Source organism: Cetorhinus maximus, chromosome 30, assembly GCF_964194155.1.
Source record: "Cetorhinus maximus chromosome 30, sCetMax3.hap1.1, whole genome shotgun sequence".
NCBI lineage: Eukaryota > Metazoa > Chordata > Chondrichthyes > Lamniformes > Cetorhinidae > Cetorhinus > Cetorhinus maximus.
In genome coordinates this window covers 11057444-11075546 of record NC_135908.1, presented here as the reverse complement: position 1 = coordinate 11075546, position 18103 = coordinate 11057444, and the positions used below count along the sequence as shown (strand labels likewise).

At 41.1% G+C, this 18103-nt stretch overlaps 1 protein-coding gene across 5 annotated transcripts in view; it reads left to right on the top strand.

Annotated features, from left to right (window-relative positions):
* tjp1a (tight junction protein 1a) overlaps positions 1-18103 on the top strand; it is a 159151-nt gene that overhangs the window by 79979 nt on the left and 61069 nt on the right. For all 5 annotated transcript variants that reach the window (XM_078532434.1, XM_078532433.1, XM_078532432.1 and 2 more), the window contains exon 2: positions 16747-16803. In XM_078532434.1, the coding sequence (XP_078388560.1) occupies positions 16747-16803 (57 nt within the window). The remainder of the gene's footprint in view (positions 1-16746; positions 16804-18103) is intronic.

Below are 18103 nucleotides of genomic sequence, written 5' to 3'. Positions count from 1 at the left end.
ATCAACTGATGACAGACTCTCCAATTTTCCGTTGCCCTAGGAAGTCTGGATTCTTGAGATCTAGCATGGTAGCTGATATAGCTATCGCCTGTTTAAAGCGCTTTCTAATAGCGCGTTTTCATCCTGGCACTGTAACTGTGCATGCACCAAGAACCGCATTGTAATTACACATGCTCAGTCTGTATTTTTTAAATACTTACCACCCCTTCGCTCGCTGCCTCCTCAACCCCTCACTCCCTAACGCTCGCTGCTTCCTGTTTGCCGTCCCTCCGTTGTCTCACTTGCCACCACTCTTTTGTGCCCTCATTATGAACGAGAGGGGTGGTGAGTAGGAGAGAGCAAGGGGTCAAGAGATGGTCAGCGAGAGGGGCAGGAGAGGAAAGTGGTGAGCAGAAATGAGTGAGGGATTTGGGAGTGAGGTGGTGTTATGACATGGCAGATGATGTGTGCCAGGCGGACCAAATCCACAAGTGAAACTTGGTCATGCTATCACAGTGGTTTTGCAATTTGTATTTATTATGAGAAGATGTGTGCACTGAATTCAGAAGTAATGAGTCCACTAAGACCTTTAGAGATTTTAAAAACTAAATTAAAATATTTACTAACAAAAGAAAAGATTTCAAGCACATAAGACTACAATTACTTAATAACAACTCCTAAAATTTCTAATTAACCTGACTCCCAGTTATATAGCCCCTTTAAGGCAACAGTCCAAAATAGATTTTAGATTTTTTTTAAAAACAGCAAGTTAACACAATACCCACTTGACAGCAGAATTCCAAATGGCTTTCTCCAGCTTCAATTATTGGACACAGTAGACTTATGCACAAATGGCTGGAGGCTTCTTCAAGGCTGTTTCGCACGCTTCTGTTAGATCTTACATGGTCCCTAACATAGCCTTTCATTCTCCTTTATATATGTTTCTCTCTCTTTAATATGTAAATTCCATTGTTCTATATGTCTCTGGAACTTTACTTTTCCCATAATATAAAAACTTTCATGTTGCCAATATTATCAGTACCTTTGGGGAAAAATAAACACATTGCTTAGCCTTGTCCATCTGGCTAGATGTAAACAGACTATAACATCCCTTTGAAATCCAAACAATCCCTTCACTTATCTGAAAATGCTAATTCCCTTCACACCTTACGTGCCAAGACAGCATCCATGTTTACTCATTAACATTTCAAGTACATTTCTACACCTAGCTTCTTTAGATAATTTCAAGCTTGCAGTCTACCTGACTCCAAATGTAATTAAATCACACAGAACCATCTACACTCACACCCATAAATCTACTTTACAACAAACCAGAAAAATATTATGAAAATTATTATACTTTCATAACAGCGGCAAGTGGGAGGATGAAGGGCAGCGAGTGGGAGAAAATGAGGGGGTCAGGAGAGGGAAGTGGCAAGGGGGAACTAAGTAGTAAAAGCAGGAGTGGTAAGTAAAAAGATTTTTTTAGGCCAGTTAGGTTCAATGCAGCCAATGGGTTTTTAATGTAAGGGTTATGGTTCAGGAATGTAACCTACCTTTAGATGCTTTGAGAAAGTGATTTTTGTTTAGCACACTTTTTTTTAGGAACACGTTAAGGACTGCTGAACAAGGCGTAGCTGTACTACAATTGGGAACCACACCCATTACTGTAGCCTGCTGTGGGGCATTGGTGTTCAAGCCAATTGTATCACTGTAGAATTTTTTTTATGTAGCTGGAAAGGAAATAACACTTCATATGCATTTATAACTCCAGACTAACCACTTTACCAGTAGGATCTTAAACTGTGAAAGACTGTTACACTTGGTAGAAACAAACCTATCCTGAAGGGGACAGATTTGGAAGATCTCAGTTTGTTGCGGCTAGCACATGTTCTGTGTTTTTGTTGCAATTCCTTCCTCAGAATCTTAGCATTACAGTTCATAATCTATGATCCTGAATTCTTCACAAAGTTTAACATAGTTGGAATTATAAACTCATTGAACTCTGTCCAGAATTTACCACAAGAGGAATAGCCACATCTGGTGGTGAAAATGTAGCACAACAAGCATCTCAATGGCAGTAACATCGGCTTGAAGTTGAACACCTGCCGTTGAAGGTGTGTTTATGCACATTCACCATGTAGGGTGACCTCTCTTTGAAAGCACATAGCTTTTAATTGTTAATGTGAAAGGTCAACAAAAATAGTGGTAAGATGTCTTGCATGTTTATATGTATATTGATGTGTAGATGTATATATTCTTTTCATTCTTGGGATCTGAGTATCCGGCTAGGCCAGCATTTATTGCCCATCCTTAGCTGTCCCACCATGATTAAACAAATGCTTTGATCAGACAGTTCAGAGGGAAACTGGGGTTCCTTCCCTTAAGGACATTGGTGAGCCAGTTGGGTTTTTATGACCATCTGACAACTTCATAGTGACTTTTGAAATTTATTTTGTTTTTGAAACTACCTGCATTCCGTTGCTACTCTTCGATGAAATGGTCCAGAGGATCTGGAAATAAGAGTAGTTAGTTAATACTCTACCAATACCATTCTGATTTGGCATAACGTTAATAACTGACAGATGGAAGGGAATAGAGGTGCCACTTAGAGTATCTCACACATATGTAAACTTCCTCTGCAAAAACAGTGAGTGATTTGTTCCCAGCCAAACATTATCATTTTGAATCCATGCTATGTAAATTCCCAACTGTCTGCACAATTCGTACTTCTTGTGAAGTCAGAAGTGAATTTTCTAAAGCAACTAGGTAAAAATAGCTTGAGATATAATTCTCTTCTCCCTACCACCTCCTGCCATCATTCAGCCCTGGCCTTCCTTCTAAACCCACCATCAAAAATATGTGCCTCTGCACATCTTATGCCTCTGAGGAACCATTCTACTTTCTTCCAAAACTTGAATTCTAAATGAGACTAACAGATTGAATTTCCTGTGGCGTACTGCTTAACACAATCTCTAGCGTTTCTTTGTGCTATTTTAATGCAGCTATTTACTTGTTCACTTTGAATTTCGAACACATGCCGCCAGTCATCCAGGGTAATGCTCTGGGGACCCAGGTTCGAATGCCACCACGGCAGATAGTGAAATTTGAATTCAGTAAAAATCTGGAATTAAAAGTCTAATGACAACTACAAATTCATTGTCGATTGTTGTAAAAACCCATCTGGTTCATGAATGTCCTTTAGGGAAGGAAATCTGTAATCCTTACCTGGTCTGGCCTACATGTGACTCCCGACCCACAGCAATGTGGCTGACTCTTAAATGCCCTCTGAACAAGGGCAGATAGGGATGGGCAATAAATGCTGGCCGAGCCAGAGATGCCCACATCCAATGAATAACAAAAAAGTCAGTGCATATTGAAGGAGACTATCCATTGGAGGGCTGCAGAAAAGGAGAGAATGAGACTAACTGAATAGATCCTTAAAAGAATTATTTGTGTATATTTTTATCTCAGAAATGTGGCTAAAACATTCTTCTATCAGTTTAAGGACTTTTAAAAATTGATTTGCTCATAGGATGTGGGCATTGCTGGCTAGGCCAGTATTTATTGCCCATCCCTAATTGCCCTTGAGAAGTTGGTGGTGAGCTGCCTTCTTGAACTGCTGCAGTCCATGTGGTGTAGGTACACCCACATTGCTGTTAGGAAAGGAGTTCCAGGATTTTGACCCAGTAACAGTAAAGGAACGGTGATATCGTTCCAAGTCAAGATGGTGTGTGGCTTGGAGGGGAACTTGCAACTGGTGGTGTTTCAATGCACCTGCTGCTCTTGTCCTTCTAGGTGGTAGAGTTCACAGGTTTGAAAGGTGCAGTTGAAAGACCCTTGGTGAGTTGCTGCAGTGCTTCTTGTGGGTCGCACACATTGCTGCCATTGTGCTTCAGTGATGGTGGGAGTGAATGTTTTTGGTGGTGGTTGGGGTGTCAATTAAGCAGGCTGCTTTGACGTGGGTTAAGTCTAACTTTTTGAGTGTTCTTGGAGCTGCACTCCTGATTTGTGTCTTGTAGATGGTAGACAGGCTTGTGGAGTCAGGAGGTGAGTTGCTTGTTGCAGCATTCCCAACCTCTGACCCGCTCTTGTAGCCACAGTATTTATGTGGCTGGTTCAGTTAAGTTTCTGTCAATGGTAACCCTCAGGATGTTGACAGTGGAAGATGGCACTTGTGTGCACTTATCAGCCCGAGCCTGAACATTGTCCAGGTCTTGCTGCATATGGGAATGGACTGCTACATTATCTAGGGAATCGTGAATGCCAGGGCAATTTTCCAGAATGCTGGATAGATGCCAATGTTGTAGCTGTACTGGAACAGCTTGGTTGGGGACAGCCCAACCAGTTCTGGGACACAAGTCTTCAGTACTATTGCTGGGATGTTATCAGGGCCCATAGCCTTTGCAGCATCAAGTGCATTCAGCTGTTTCTTTATATCATAGTTTTTTTCACCCAGCGGGCTGTAGGGGTCTGGAACTCACTGCCTTAAAGGGGTAGTAGATGCAGAAACCCTCAACTCATTTAAAAGGTGGCTGGATGTGCACCTCAAGGGCAGTGCTACAGACCAAATGCTGGAAAATGGGGTTAGGCTCTGTGGCTCTTTTTGTGGCCAGCGCGCACACAATGGGCCAAGTGGCCCCTTTCTATGCCATAAACTTTCTCTAATTCTATGATTCTATGTGGAGCAAATTGAGCTGACTGCAGACTGGCATCTGTGATGCTGGGGACCTCAGGAGGAGGCTGAGATGAACTATCCATCCATTCAGCACTTCTGGCTGAAGATGGTTGTAAATGTATCAGCCTTGTCTTTTGCATTGATCTGCTGGGCCCCGTCATTGAGGGTGGGGATATTTGATGAGCCGCCTCCTCCAGTGAGTTGTTCAGTTGTCCACCACCATTCAAGACTGGCTGTGGCAGGACTACAAAGCTTCGATCAGATCCATTGGCTGTGTAATAGCTTAGCTCTGTCTATCACTTGCTGCTTTTACTGTTTGGCATACAAGTAATCCTGTGTTGTAGCTTCACCAGGTTGATACCTCATTTTTAGGTATGCCTGGTGCTGTTCCTGGCATGCCCTCCTGCACTCTCCATTGAACCAGGGTTGACCCCCTGGCTTGATGGTAATGGCAGAGTGGGTGATATACCAGGCCATGAAGTTACAGATTGTAGTTGAATGTACTTCTGTTCCTGCTGATGGCCCACAACGGCTGTCCAGTTTTGAGTTGCAAGCTCTGTATTAAATCTATCCCATTTAGCACAGTGGTAGTGCCACACAACATGATAGAAGGTATCATCACAGAATCTCTCAGTGCAGAAGAGGCCCTTCGGGTCTGCACTGACACGTGAGAAACACCTGACCTACCTACCTAATCCCATTTACCAGCACTTGGCCCATAGCCTTGAATGTTATGACGTGCCAAGTGCCCATCCGGGTACTTTTTAAAGGATGTGAGGCAACCTGCCTCCACCACCCTCCCAAACAGTGCATTCCAGACCGTCACCACCCTCTGGATAAAAAAGTTTTTCCTCACATCCCCCCTAAACCTCCTGCCCCTCACCTTGAACTTATGTCCCCTCGTGACTGACCCTTCAACTAAGGGGAACAGCTATCCAACCTGTCCACGCCCCTCATAATCTTGTACACCCCGATCAGGTCACCCCTCAGCCTTCTCTGCTCCAATGAAAACAACCCAAGTCTATCCAACCTCTCTTCATAACTTAAATGTTTCATCCCAGGCAACATCCTTGTGAATCTCCTCTGCATCCCCTCCAGTGCAATCACATCCTTTCTATAATGTGGCGACCAGAACTGCGCACAGTACTCCAGCTGTGGCCTCACCAAGGTTCTTTACAACTCCAACATTACATCCCTACTTTTGTAATCTATGCCTCGATTGATAAAGGCAAGTGTCCCATATGCCTTTTTCACCACCCCACTAACATGCCCCTCTGCCTTTAGAGGTCTATGGACACACACGCCAAGGTCCCTTTGTTCCTCAGAGCTTCCTAGTGTCATGCTGTTCATTGAATACTTCCTTGTCAAATTACTGCTTCCAAAGTGTATCATTGTGAAGATGGGACTTTGTCTCCACGTGGACTGTATGGTGGTAACTCCTACCAATACTGTCATAGACAGATGCATCTTCAGCAGGTAGATTTGTGAGGACAGGTCAAGTCTGTTTTTCCGTCTTGTTTGACGCGATGCTATGAGAATTCAGGGAATCTGGAGTCACTGTTGACACACAGTTTTGGTTTTGCCAGGGCCACTCGGCTCCTGACCTCATTATAGCCTTGGTCCAAACATGGGCAAAAGAACTGAATGCTAGAGGGGAGCTGAGAATGACTGCCCTTGACTTCAAGCTCGCACTTGACTGAGTGTGGCATCAAGGAGCCCTAGCAAAACTGGAGTCAATGAGAATCAGGTAAAACTCTCCACTGGTTGGAGTCACACCTAGCACAAAGGAAGATGGTTGTTGGAGGTCAATCACCTCATCCAGACGACATTGTTGCAGGAGTTCCTCAGGGTCATATCCTAGGCCCACCTGCCACAGACCCAGCCTAACAGCTACGTCCTTTAGGACTTGGCCAGTTCAGTCAGTTCTGGTGCCTCAGAGCCACTTTTGGTGATGGACATTGAAATCTCCCACCCAGAGCACATTCTGTGCCTTTGCCACCCTCAGTACTTCTTCCAGTTAGTGTTCAACATTGAGAAGTACTGATGCATCAGCTGAGACGGTGAGGTAGGTGGTAACGGGCAGGAGGTTTCCTTGCCAATGTTTGACCTGATGCCATGAGACGTAATGAGATCCAAAGTCAATATTGAGTATTCCCAGGGTTAATATTCTGGGTGTCCATTATGTATGAAATGGTGTGATCATTACATTAACTGTTATCGCCCTGTAGAGGCAGACCTGCAGTGCATTGGGCACATACTGGGAAGTTACACATTCCCTCTAAGACTTAGTTTTTGATGGTTACTCTTTAACATTAGCTTGCTGCTGTTTTGGTATATTTCTGGCAGAGCTGAGGGATTTATACTTGTGTTCAAATGTCTGGGTAAACTGTTTAGTTTTTATACTGTACCCAGGACACAGATTGGGATTGTATTGCAATGGGCTTCAATGGCATTTTCAAATTAGTTGTTAATCTTATTATTCACAACGAGTACAAGTAGAAAGAGCCCCTATCATAGAATAGGTGTGAGCTATGTTCCACTGTCACGTTCAAAATCTTAACCTGGAGCCTCGTTACTACTCAGATTTTACTGAAAGTGCTTTTTTATGACTACATGACCTGAAATCTAACACAAACTCGGCTGTTTGGGAGGCATTTCTTTTGCTGTGTTTACTTGCTCTCCTTAGTGATGTCTTGAAATTAGTGTTAATTATTTTAAAATCCTGTTTATGCAGCATACACTATAATTGGCCTCTAAATGCCCCAGGATGCTGAGTGCTAGTGTAGATCAGTGATGTTTACAATTTTAAATCTCTATGCACTAATCTGTCTGACTTCACTGATCCGTTACATTGATTTTAGTGAGTCACATGAGCCAGTCGCAAACAAAACAAATGGAGTCTGTCAGCAACATTTGGTGCTGGCTGAGTGGGCGTGTCACAATTAAATCAAACCCCAGGGAATCTAAATATCAAACTAAAAGAAAAATAAATTGGAATTGAAAAAGTACATAACTGAAGTATGCATTGTTAACCTTGATCTGTAGGCTACAATCTTCACATTATTCAAGAACAAAAGCAGCAGTAAATCCATAATAAATATAACTAGTTGTAGAGTGTAGACTACTGCATCTCAGTGAAGATGTGCCAATGATTTTCTCATCCCATTTGGGCTAGTGGTAAGTTGGTACTGAATAGAAGCCTCCCCAAAAGAAAAAAAACTTGGGAGAACCAGCCCCATGAGCCATTTTTGCTAATCTCGAGGTTGAAGGTGATTTTGGGAGGGAATGTGCAGTATTTGAAATGGTCAAGGAATGAACAGTGAACATATGCATGAGGAAATGTAAAATTCAGCACTTATTTTCAAGGCTATAACATATCATTTTGAATGCTATTTTTAAACCATCTAAAACATCTGACTAATGCAAAACTCTGAAGGTACCTATTGTGTTGCACTCAGACATTTAAATATTGGTTAATCCTGTACTTGTCAGCTTCATAATTATGGGGAAAGATACAAGAAAGTCTTTGTATTCCTTGCTAGTTGTCAGCTGCTCTTCAGATAGTGCTGTCTTCTTGCAGGGCCATGGTTCCACAAGTACCAGTTGCTCAACAAGTCACTATTCACATGAGCGTTGAATGTGTCGGCTGGCTATTTCCAATCCTGCACTGCCTTGACATTCACATTAATAAAAAAACTTCCTGTGAGAGCTGCTGCACAGTCTTGAGTGAGAATTTCACAGAATTTTTACAGCGCAGGAGGAGGCCATTTGACCTATCATGTCTGCACCAGCTTTCCAAATGAGCAGTTTACTTAGTGCCATTCTCCTGCCTTTTCCCCATAACCCTGCACATTGTTCCTTTTCAAATAACATTGACTCACTTTTGGATACCTCGTTTAAACCTGCCTCCAGCACTCCCTCCAGACCTTAATCACTCGCTGAGTGAAAAAGTTTTTCCTCATATTACTTTTGCTTTTTTAATCTTAAAACTGTGCCCCCTCATTTTCAATCATTTCACGAGTGAAACAGTTTCTCCCTATCAACTCTGACCAGACCCCTCATGATTTTGAATACCTCTATCAAATTTCCTCTCAGCCTTCTTTTCTCCAAGGAAAACAGTCTCAACTTCTCCAATCTTTCTTCATAACTAGGGGGAGGCGATGGCATAGTGGTATTGTTGCTGGGCTAGTAATCCAGAGACTCAGGGTAATGCTCTCAGCACCTGGGTTCAAATCCCGCCACGGCAGGTGGAATTTGAATTCAATAAAAATCTGGAATTAACCATTGTCAATTATTGTAAAAACCCATCTGGTTCACTAATGTCCTTTAAGGAAGGAAATCTGCCATCCTACATGCGACACCAAACCCATAGCAATTTACTCTTAAATGCCCTTTGAACTAGGTAATACTCCTATAACATCCCATGAACAAATAAAATAAAAACTGAAGTTCCTCATCCCCAGAATCATTCTCATGAATCTTTTCTAAAGTGTGGCACCCAGAACTGGACGCAGTACTCCAGCTGAGGCCGAGCTAGTGTCTTATACAAGTTCAACATAACCTCCTTGCACTTGTACTCTGTCCCTATTAATAAAGCCCAGGATACTGTGTGCGTTTTTTAACTGCTCTTTCAACCTGTCCTGCCACTTTCAATGACATGCAATATACACCCAGCTCCATCTGCTCCTGCTTAAGACAAACTGCCTTTTAGGCTAGCTTGCTGAGAAAAGTGAAATGGAGAACACATTTCACTGTCTATGTCAACAAGGCATTCCAGCACCAATCCCAGACTGAAATATTCTCATTAACATGATACTTGAAATGAAGTGTCTGAATGAAATAGATGAACTCTCAAAGCTAGCTTAAAAATTCATTTGATGTGACATCTTGTGTAAATACTAGAAAGAAAATACCACATACAATGTTTTGAATTTATATTCCCTTTACAGTTGTCCCCTTTTTTTCATATTGTGTTTCCTTGTTCATCCTACCAACATGAATCACTTCACATTTCTCCACATTGAACTTCATCTGCCATCTATCTATCTGTCTATTCCACCAACTTGTTTATGTCCTTTTGAAGTCCTACACTATCCTTCTTGCAGTTCATTGTTTCAAGTTTTGTACCATCTGCAAATTTTGAAATATGCCCTGTACACCAAGGTGCTTAATATATATCAGGAAGAGCAAGGGTCCCAACGCTGACCCCTGGAGAACTCCACTACAAACATAGCCTGATAAATTTTCTGTTTCCTGTCACTCAGCCAGTTTCGTATCCATGTTGCCACTGTTCCTTTTATCCCATGAGCTATAACTTTGCTCACAAGTCTGCTGTGCGACGCAGTATCAAATGTCTTTTTGAAGACATTTTCGAAGTCCACATACACCCATCAACCTCTTCAAGAGACTCCAGCAAGTTGGTCAAACAGGATTTTCCTTTAAGAAATCCATCTTGGCTTTCTTTAATTAACCTGCATTTGTCCATGAGACTATTAATTTGTCTGGAATTATTGTTTCTAGAAGATTCCCCACTGCCAAAGTTAAACTGACTGGCCTGTAGTTGCTGGGCTTATCTTTACAGCCTTGCTGAAAAAAGGGGGGTAACAATTGCAATTTTCCAGTCCTCTGGCACCACCCTGGAGTCTAAGGGAGACTGAAAAATTATGGCCCAGTACTTCTACAATTTCCACTGTCACTTCCCTCAATATCCTTTGATGTATCTTATCCTGCCCTGAAGTCTTATCAACTTTAAGTGCAGACAACCTGTCCAATAATAGCTCCTTCTTATCAATTTTAAACCCGTCAAGTGTCTGAATTAGCTCCTCTTTCAGCATTGCCTGGGTAGCATATTCTTCCTTGGTAAAGACAGATGCAAAGTATGGTCAGTTTCCCTTCTGCAAACTAGGACTGCTAAGGCATGTAGGCAGTTATCCCTTGCTGAGATCAGCTAACTTAGCACGGAGCAAGAATTGAAGCTGGGACCTGTCTGTTTATATATCTCTCTCCTCAATGGGTAGACTTGGCTTCGCTTATTGGTGGAGCCAATCAGGCATTGAGTGGTTAGAAAAATTCTAATGAGAATACATTTTAAATTTGAGCCCTAGGTGTTGGCTGTAAAGAGGTTGGTGAAGACTGTGCCTGGCCGTCATTGTCTTGGAAAAGGTAGAAACTAAGAGTCAGAAGCTTGAACAGCTGCCAAAAGTGAATTTTTGTTTTCATAAGATCATAAGTCGGAGGGATTTAGTTAGCATTTCTGTAGCCTTCACAGTGCTATAGCTAACATTTCACTAAAGCACAATGAGCGTGTGAAAATGTCTTGCTCAAAACAGCCACCGAGTGTTTGATGCTAAAGTGAATTGCAGGAACTAACCTATGCCCTTGATTTAATACAGATGAGTTGGGGTCATGCCAGGGGCACTGGCATAGGCATGACTTGTTATGTGAACCAGATCATATCAAATAAACAGTGTTGCCATGCAGTTTGTTAAAATGTACTCTTCCATAGAATGCAAAATGATGCTGAGTCTTGCTTGAAATGTCAAAATCCAAGGTTGAGGTCACTGAGCATTTCCAGATAGTGGTATGGGAACTCCATACAACTACAGAGTTGCTTTATTTCTTCTGTTGCAGATCTGGGTGAAAATTGTGCAACAGTGGAATCTTTGATATAAGTGGTAAACATTTCTTCAAATGGAAAATTGATTTGCCCTCAACCTGTTCTTATTCAAGTGACTATGATGGGGGGGTGATGTTTGATTATTTTTGCCATATTTAATGAAACAGTCCTTGAACCTTTATCAGTGATTTTTATTTGTTCCATTCTGTTGGGGATGCTTGTGAAATGTTGGGTCATGCCCAGAGAAACTTTCCAAGAAATACTTTATCTAAAAACCTAAATAAAGATAAAGTGTGTGGTTAAAGCTCAATATTGTTGGGTACAGTACACACTTATGGATTCTTGATATCTCTTTCTGTGATATTTGTGTTGAAGCTTTGGGTCTAGTAGCTGTGGGCAGGCTGAGGTTTCCCATTGTTGAAACCAAGTTTGATTTCAGTCCATTCCCTCTTTATTGCTGTTTAGATTGGTCATCCAGGATTACTTGCAGCAACATGTTATCAGCAGGGTAAAGTTAACCTGCCTCACAAATTCAAAACCTATTAGTGGATGAACAATCCAATGCTTGGAAAATTCTGCTTCACAGCGATAGGAAGAGCTGACATTGAAGAATCGACAAGTGCTGTTGCTGAGTGCCTAGCTGCCACAATTGTTATAACTTCTGACACCTCCTGCCTAAAACCCAAAAAGCCAGAAGTAATTTTGTAATGATCAGGCCTTAGAGTTTTTTGAAGTCCGGAACAGATCTGGACTTGGCAAGAGTCCCTCTACCTTCTCACTGCCCACCAATGGCAAACAAGCTAGTGTTGGTGACATGTTTTTAGTTAAGTATAATGGTGGGTTGGTGAAATTTACCTACTCTGTCCACTTGAACAGTGGAACAAAAACACCAACTGTTTAATGCTAGATTTTTCCCTTTGTAGCAAGTATTTTGTAGAGAGCTTGTGAGCTTTGTAACACTTGTGAAGTGCAAATGATGGGAGTGATTTGAGGTGATTAAGTTGTCATTGTAGATTAAGCTGTATTGATTTAAGTAATATTGGAACCAGTAAAATGATAGTGATAGCACTTTAAAGTTCACTGAAGACACATTTTTAGTTTGATGTCTGTCAGCATCATACTAAAAGTTTTAGTGTAGAAATTTTATGCTTGCATATTTAATTGTAGTATTTTGAACCCTGAATACAAAGGGCTCCCCAGTTTGAAAATGCTTTGGGTATATTTTACATAGCACTAGATAAATGCAAGTTATTGTTGACTCTGTGGGTAAATATACAGACGGATAGACTGTGATGTTGAGCCATACAGACCAGGAATGTCTGAAGTTAATTGTGTGGTCTGTGCTGAGTTAGCTGATGTTGACTTGCGACAGCAGGGAGGGAGCTATAATTTGCCTCATAACCTGAGGGAGGGAAATCAGCAAGGTTTCCCATTCCTTAATGCTGTATGATCTCTGCGAGAAGCAATTACTTGCAGTTATGCAATATCTTTAACATTTAAACAAGTTCCAAGGCTTGGGAAAGTAATGGAATTGGAGGCGTAAGTAAGTTTATGGCAGCTTTAGTCTTCTATTAAAATGGAAAAGTGTTCTGGCTCACCTGGGACTTAATGTTGGACAAGTACAATCTGACAGTAGAAATGTGGTTGTGAGATTGAAAGGAGTGATAGGAAGGTAGATTTGGGTGTCATCAACCTACATACAGACATTCATCCTGTGCTTGTGGAGACCTACAAGTAGCATGCAAATAAGGGGAACCAAGGATAAATGTTGGAAGAGACTGCTTGTTGTGGGCAGGGTGGGGGGTGAAATGGAGTCTGGATTTTGGGGAGGGGTTTGGACATTTGGTGTTGGGGAGAAGGAGTGAAATGGACTTTGGGTTTAGGGGAAGGGGTTTGATCTTGAGTGTTGTGGGGGGGGGGAAAGAGTACAGGCTCTGGGTGTTGGGAAGCGGGAGGAGGATGATCTCAGGTAGTGGGGAAGGTGGGTACAGACTCTGGGTGTTTGAAGGGAGGGAATGGTCTCCAGGTGGGGTGGGTGGTGGCAGTGGGGATAGTCACCAGGAGTGGCAGGGTAGAAATTGTCTCCATGTGATCCAGGGTGAGGGGGGAAACGGTTTCTCTGGGTGTGGAAGAGGAGGGGCATGGTCTCTGGGTTTTGGAGAGTGGTGGGGTGGGGGGAGAGGGGAAGTAGACCATCTCTGGGTGTTGGGGATTGGGTGAGGTGAGGGTCAGCCTCAGGCTGTTAGGTTTGGAGGATAAGTAAAACAGTAGCTGTGTTTCAATAATGCTGAACAGGTGCAACTGAAGGAAATAAATAAACTGAGTAAATATTAGAAAATTCCTGATTAAACAATATTAGACTTTAATGAGCAGTAATTAGATGGGCAGAAAGTCCCAGATGTGAGCAGGAGGGAACTAGATCACGACATGTTCAGTAAAACAGCTGGGTGTGTAGAAGTGAAAGGAAAACTGGATAATCTAAGGGTAAATCAAGTAAGTTTACAGAAATCAAGTTACAAATTGACCTTCATGGACAATGGCCATTGATGAACTGAAACTAGTGTCATATTCTTGGATCAATAACCTTGGTGCTTCAGCACACTGTTATCTGTGTAACCACCTACTAGCATGCAAGTCTCCTGTTTGCTATACTTGCTATTGTAAAGAGACCGCAGTTTCAGGAGTCAAGTGACATTGTACACTTAAGATTTTACTTTAGGGAAAGAAGACCGATTTTAGTTTTTTTTAGCACCGTGGAACTAACTGCTTGTTTTTCTCTCGGTATAAAAGCAAAATCCAGCCTACCGGCGGAAACCAACTGAATGCAAAAGTGGTCAATGATGCACAATGCAATGTCAGGCAGTTATAAATGTGGCTATATGCTGTTTATGCTGTTGATTTTTGAAAGACACGTGACCATGATTTTTTTTGTACTGCAGCCTAAGGAGCTTAATATAGGGAATCAGAATAGTTTGTTCCATGCCACTTTTTAACTATTCGCTACATTTCAAAGCACTGAATCATCCATACTTGCCTAAAAATAGAGTCAGATGTGTTAGTTATATAGCCCAGTTCAAGTTTTTGACATTAACATTTAGCCTCTCCATGGTGCAGCTACTGAATGTGTGCTTCCATTTTGAAACATAGAACAAGAATTAATGCTTTATGTTCTTTTAAATTCATTTCCTTTAAAATCCTGGCTGGAATTTAAATGAATTAAAATTCCCCTGACAGATTTCTCCTGTTACTGTTATCTTTGGACTCTCCAGTTCTATTTGAGGTTGTTTTCTATATTTGGGATACTGTGTAGATGTAAGTTATCTACTGGAGGTTCTGCTGTACCTGTTTAGCACAGTCTCTCTTACTTAAACCAGCCATACATCTAGTTAAATTAATATTAAAGCAAAATATTACTGGTTGTTTCAATTCTTTTGGAAAGATAAGTGTAGCTAATTATTGTTCACACTAAGGATTTTCAGTTTTCTTTTTACATTTCTACCACCTCTGCTGTTGGCTACTAATTCCATCACCAAAGCCTAGTTCCCATAAAGGCAGGTTTAACTGAGGGAGGTCACATCAATTGGTGATGTTGAGGAGATGCATTTATTCACTTCTTGTGGTTTAAAAGTACAGCTTATCCTAAACGACTGGCTTCATCACATGTTGAACCAGCACCAGAGTCTGTTTTGTGTTGCTCCTGCCATAATTGCATCAGTAACTTTTAAAACACTTTATCAAATGATTACCGCTCAGCACTCTTAGTTCCGGAAGCAAATCTGTGTATTGTGTGTCGGAATATGCATCTCACAGCAGCATTGTTTGAACAAAGCCTTGTGTTCAGTGTTGATTAAAGAGTGGAAGCACTTTTTGGCACTGGTCATAAATTTAGAAAGTTTTCTACCTAATTAATCTGTTATTTAAGATTAAACCACTTTCTAATCAAACTTGCAGAAAGTCATGGAGCTGCAAGTTAAAAGCAGAGCATATCGAATAAATATTACTTGTATGTGATTTTTAATTTGTATGATTGGTACATTTAGTTATGTTCTTTTAACACCTTGTTATTGGAATTTTGTAAATTTCAGCACTTTTTTGGTGAACTAGATTCTTATGTTTTTGGCCACTGGCTTAATAAAATTTTATTTAAAATGTATTTTTCTTTGCCTATTCCCATACCAACCACAAATTTATAATGTGCACAGAAAAACCCTCTTTATTTCCCTCCCGTTACTGTGTCAAGTGTGCACCTGGGATTGTTACATTTTTATATGTAAAGAAATGAGCTTGAGTTAGAGAAAGATCTTTTATATAGAGCCCTTCACAACCCAAAATGCATTACAAGCAATGAAGTACATTAGAAATGTAGTTGCTTTTATAATGCGAGGCCTGATTGTGCTTCATATGATTCAGCCATATTTGGCAATCAGTGGTTAAATCTGTTCAAGTCTTGTGCTCCTTAGACTTTAGGGAGTGCTGATTGAACCATGCCAAGGAATGACCATGGTGGGTAAGGGTTTTACTGGGACCACAGGCATCACAGATAGAGGTGAAGGAGGTGAGTGAGCAGATCGACATTTACAGAAGTATTGTTGTGAATGGAGATCCAAAGGCGAAGTTGAGAGCTTGAAAGAGCTGTTGTAAGTGATTTGGGGAGAGTTTTTATTTTGGATGCAAAAGCTTGTGGGGATTGGGGGAGGTGGTTGGTGAGGGATACAAGGAACTGATCAGACATTGTTAAACAGCATTCTTGGTTTCTGAATTGTTTTTCACTGTTTTTGGAATAATGAGAAGTTCTGCCATTGGTGGTCATGGAATCAGAATATTGAAGGCGTGAAATTAATTGAAAAATTGCACGGCTGTAAATGTTCAGCTTTAAGTAATTTACTTCTTGACAAATTTATCATCTTCTGTTAACGTAACCAAGTGTTGTGGATATATACGAACATATGAAATAGGAGCAGATGTCGGCCATTCGGCCCCTCGAGCCTGCTCTGCCAATCATTAAGATCATGGCTGATCTGTTTGTGTTTTTAATTCCAATTCCCGTCTACCCTTGATAACCTTAGATTCTTGTTAGGCAAGGGAATCAATCTACCTCCGCATTAAATATATTCAGTGACCCCACCTCCACCACCTTCGGAGGCAGAGAGTTCCAAAGTCACACAAACCTCAGAAAAAAATTCCCCTCATCATGTCCTAAAAGGGAAAGTCCTAATTTTAAAACAGTGCCCTGGATCTGGACTGAGATCTGTTTCCCAGTTGTGTGTGTGGCATTTTACTGTCAAAATTCATTATCACGTTGTTGAGGAGCATTTGGAATGCCTGAAAACCAGGTTTTTTATTTAATGTAGAATTTTATAAACACTCTCATTCTGTGGCTAAACTAAGTTTATTTTCAACAAGTTCTAAATTGTTTATTTAAAAAATTACAATCTCTACTCGCTAAATTTACTGGTACTCTCTTTTATTGCAGAATACAGTTATGGAGGAAACGGTGATCTGGGAACAGCAGACAGTCACACTTCACAGGGTGAGTCATCAGCTACATTTAACTATCCAGTGAACTCCAGGATATTAAGTATATTAAGTATTCAGATGTACAATAGGTCAGGACCAGATGGCAGGAAACGTCTTTTTCCGTTAAACTTCTTGAACCTGAAAGATGTGGTTCCAACTGATGACGAAGTTCTGACAGAAGTTTGTATATAGCAGATAAGGATGCTATCATGACAGCTGTGTTGGTAAAGATGATCTATAAATGAGCCATTTCAGCTAAGTTCTTTCCTGGGTTCTGAGCTAGAAGAGTGACAGTAGGGAGGTTACAATTGACTTCCACCCCTCTGGGTTAGGGAGTGGAAATATCAAAAATGGTTCTCGCTGCTAGTTACTAGCCTGTGATCCCTGCTGGAAAGTACATCTACACACGAGTGCTGTGTTTCTATGTCTGCATTACACAAACTCACCAATCTCACCAGGACAAATAAACTTTACATGGATTCAGTTTATTTGAAGATATGGTACAGCATGGCTCAGCAGACAGATCTAATTTATGGATTCAGAAACTGTTAATCACAAGGATAGCACAGCTGTTGGTCACATGCTGCTCTAGATCCTGGCTACTTGCTCATTTAAATATTCCCTTAAAGTGATATCACAACAATGAGGGGGATTTGGATCAATGTGATGTTGGAGTAGTTAGACAGTTTGTTAACACTTGGATGAAGCATTGGGAGGGTGCATGTGGAGCCATGCTCCACCAAAGACTTATGCCTCTAGGAGGAGAGAACTTTAGAAAAACAATCAGGATGCCTGATGGCTTGAGAAACGGTTCTTATCTTATGAGTTGGTAACTTGCTTATGACTCCCAGTTAGGGTCATTGTTGTGAGTGGATTAATGGTGCATCCCAAAATCTGAGATTTCTCTTTTATACAATTCCTTCATTAATTGAGATGAAGGAGCATTTTTAATTTAAAATATGGGCTAAATGCAAAAATCTTGGGCTGGTTTGGTGACGAACTAAATGTTGCAGTTAGTTGAGAGATTTCCATTGAATCTGTTTTTTCATGGTGATGGTGTTAAATGGTATGGAGGTGATTTAAAGGTAGATCAATGGGAGGAGAAGGATCTGGATGAATGTGCAAACTGCTGTATTGTAATTCATTGTTTAGAATAACAGCACTTTTGCAGCCCGATTTTGCTGAGTGGCAGTATGTTTTCACTGGATGCCCAGAATTGTTATATTTGAGCCTCTCTGTATTCTCGACAGCCAATTCAATAACAAGTGACTGAGATTTTCATCCTTCAGTGATTGTCGAAACACTCTGGTTAG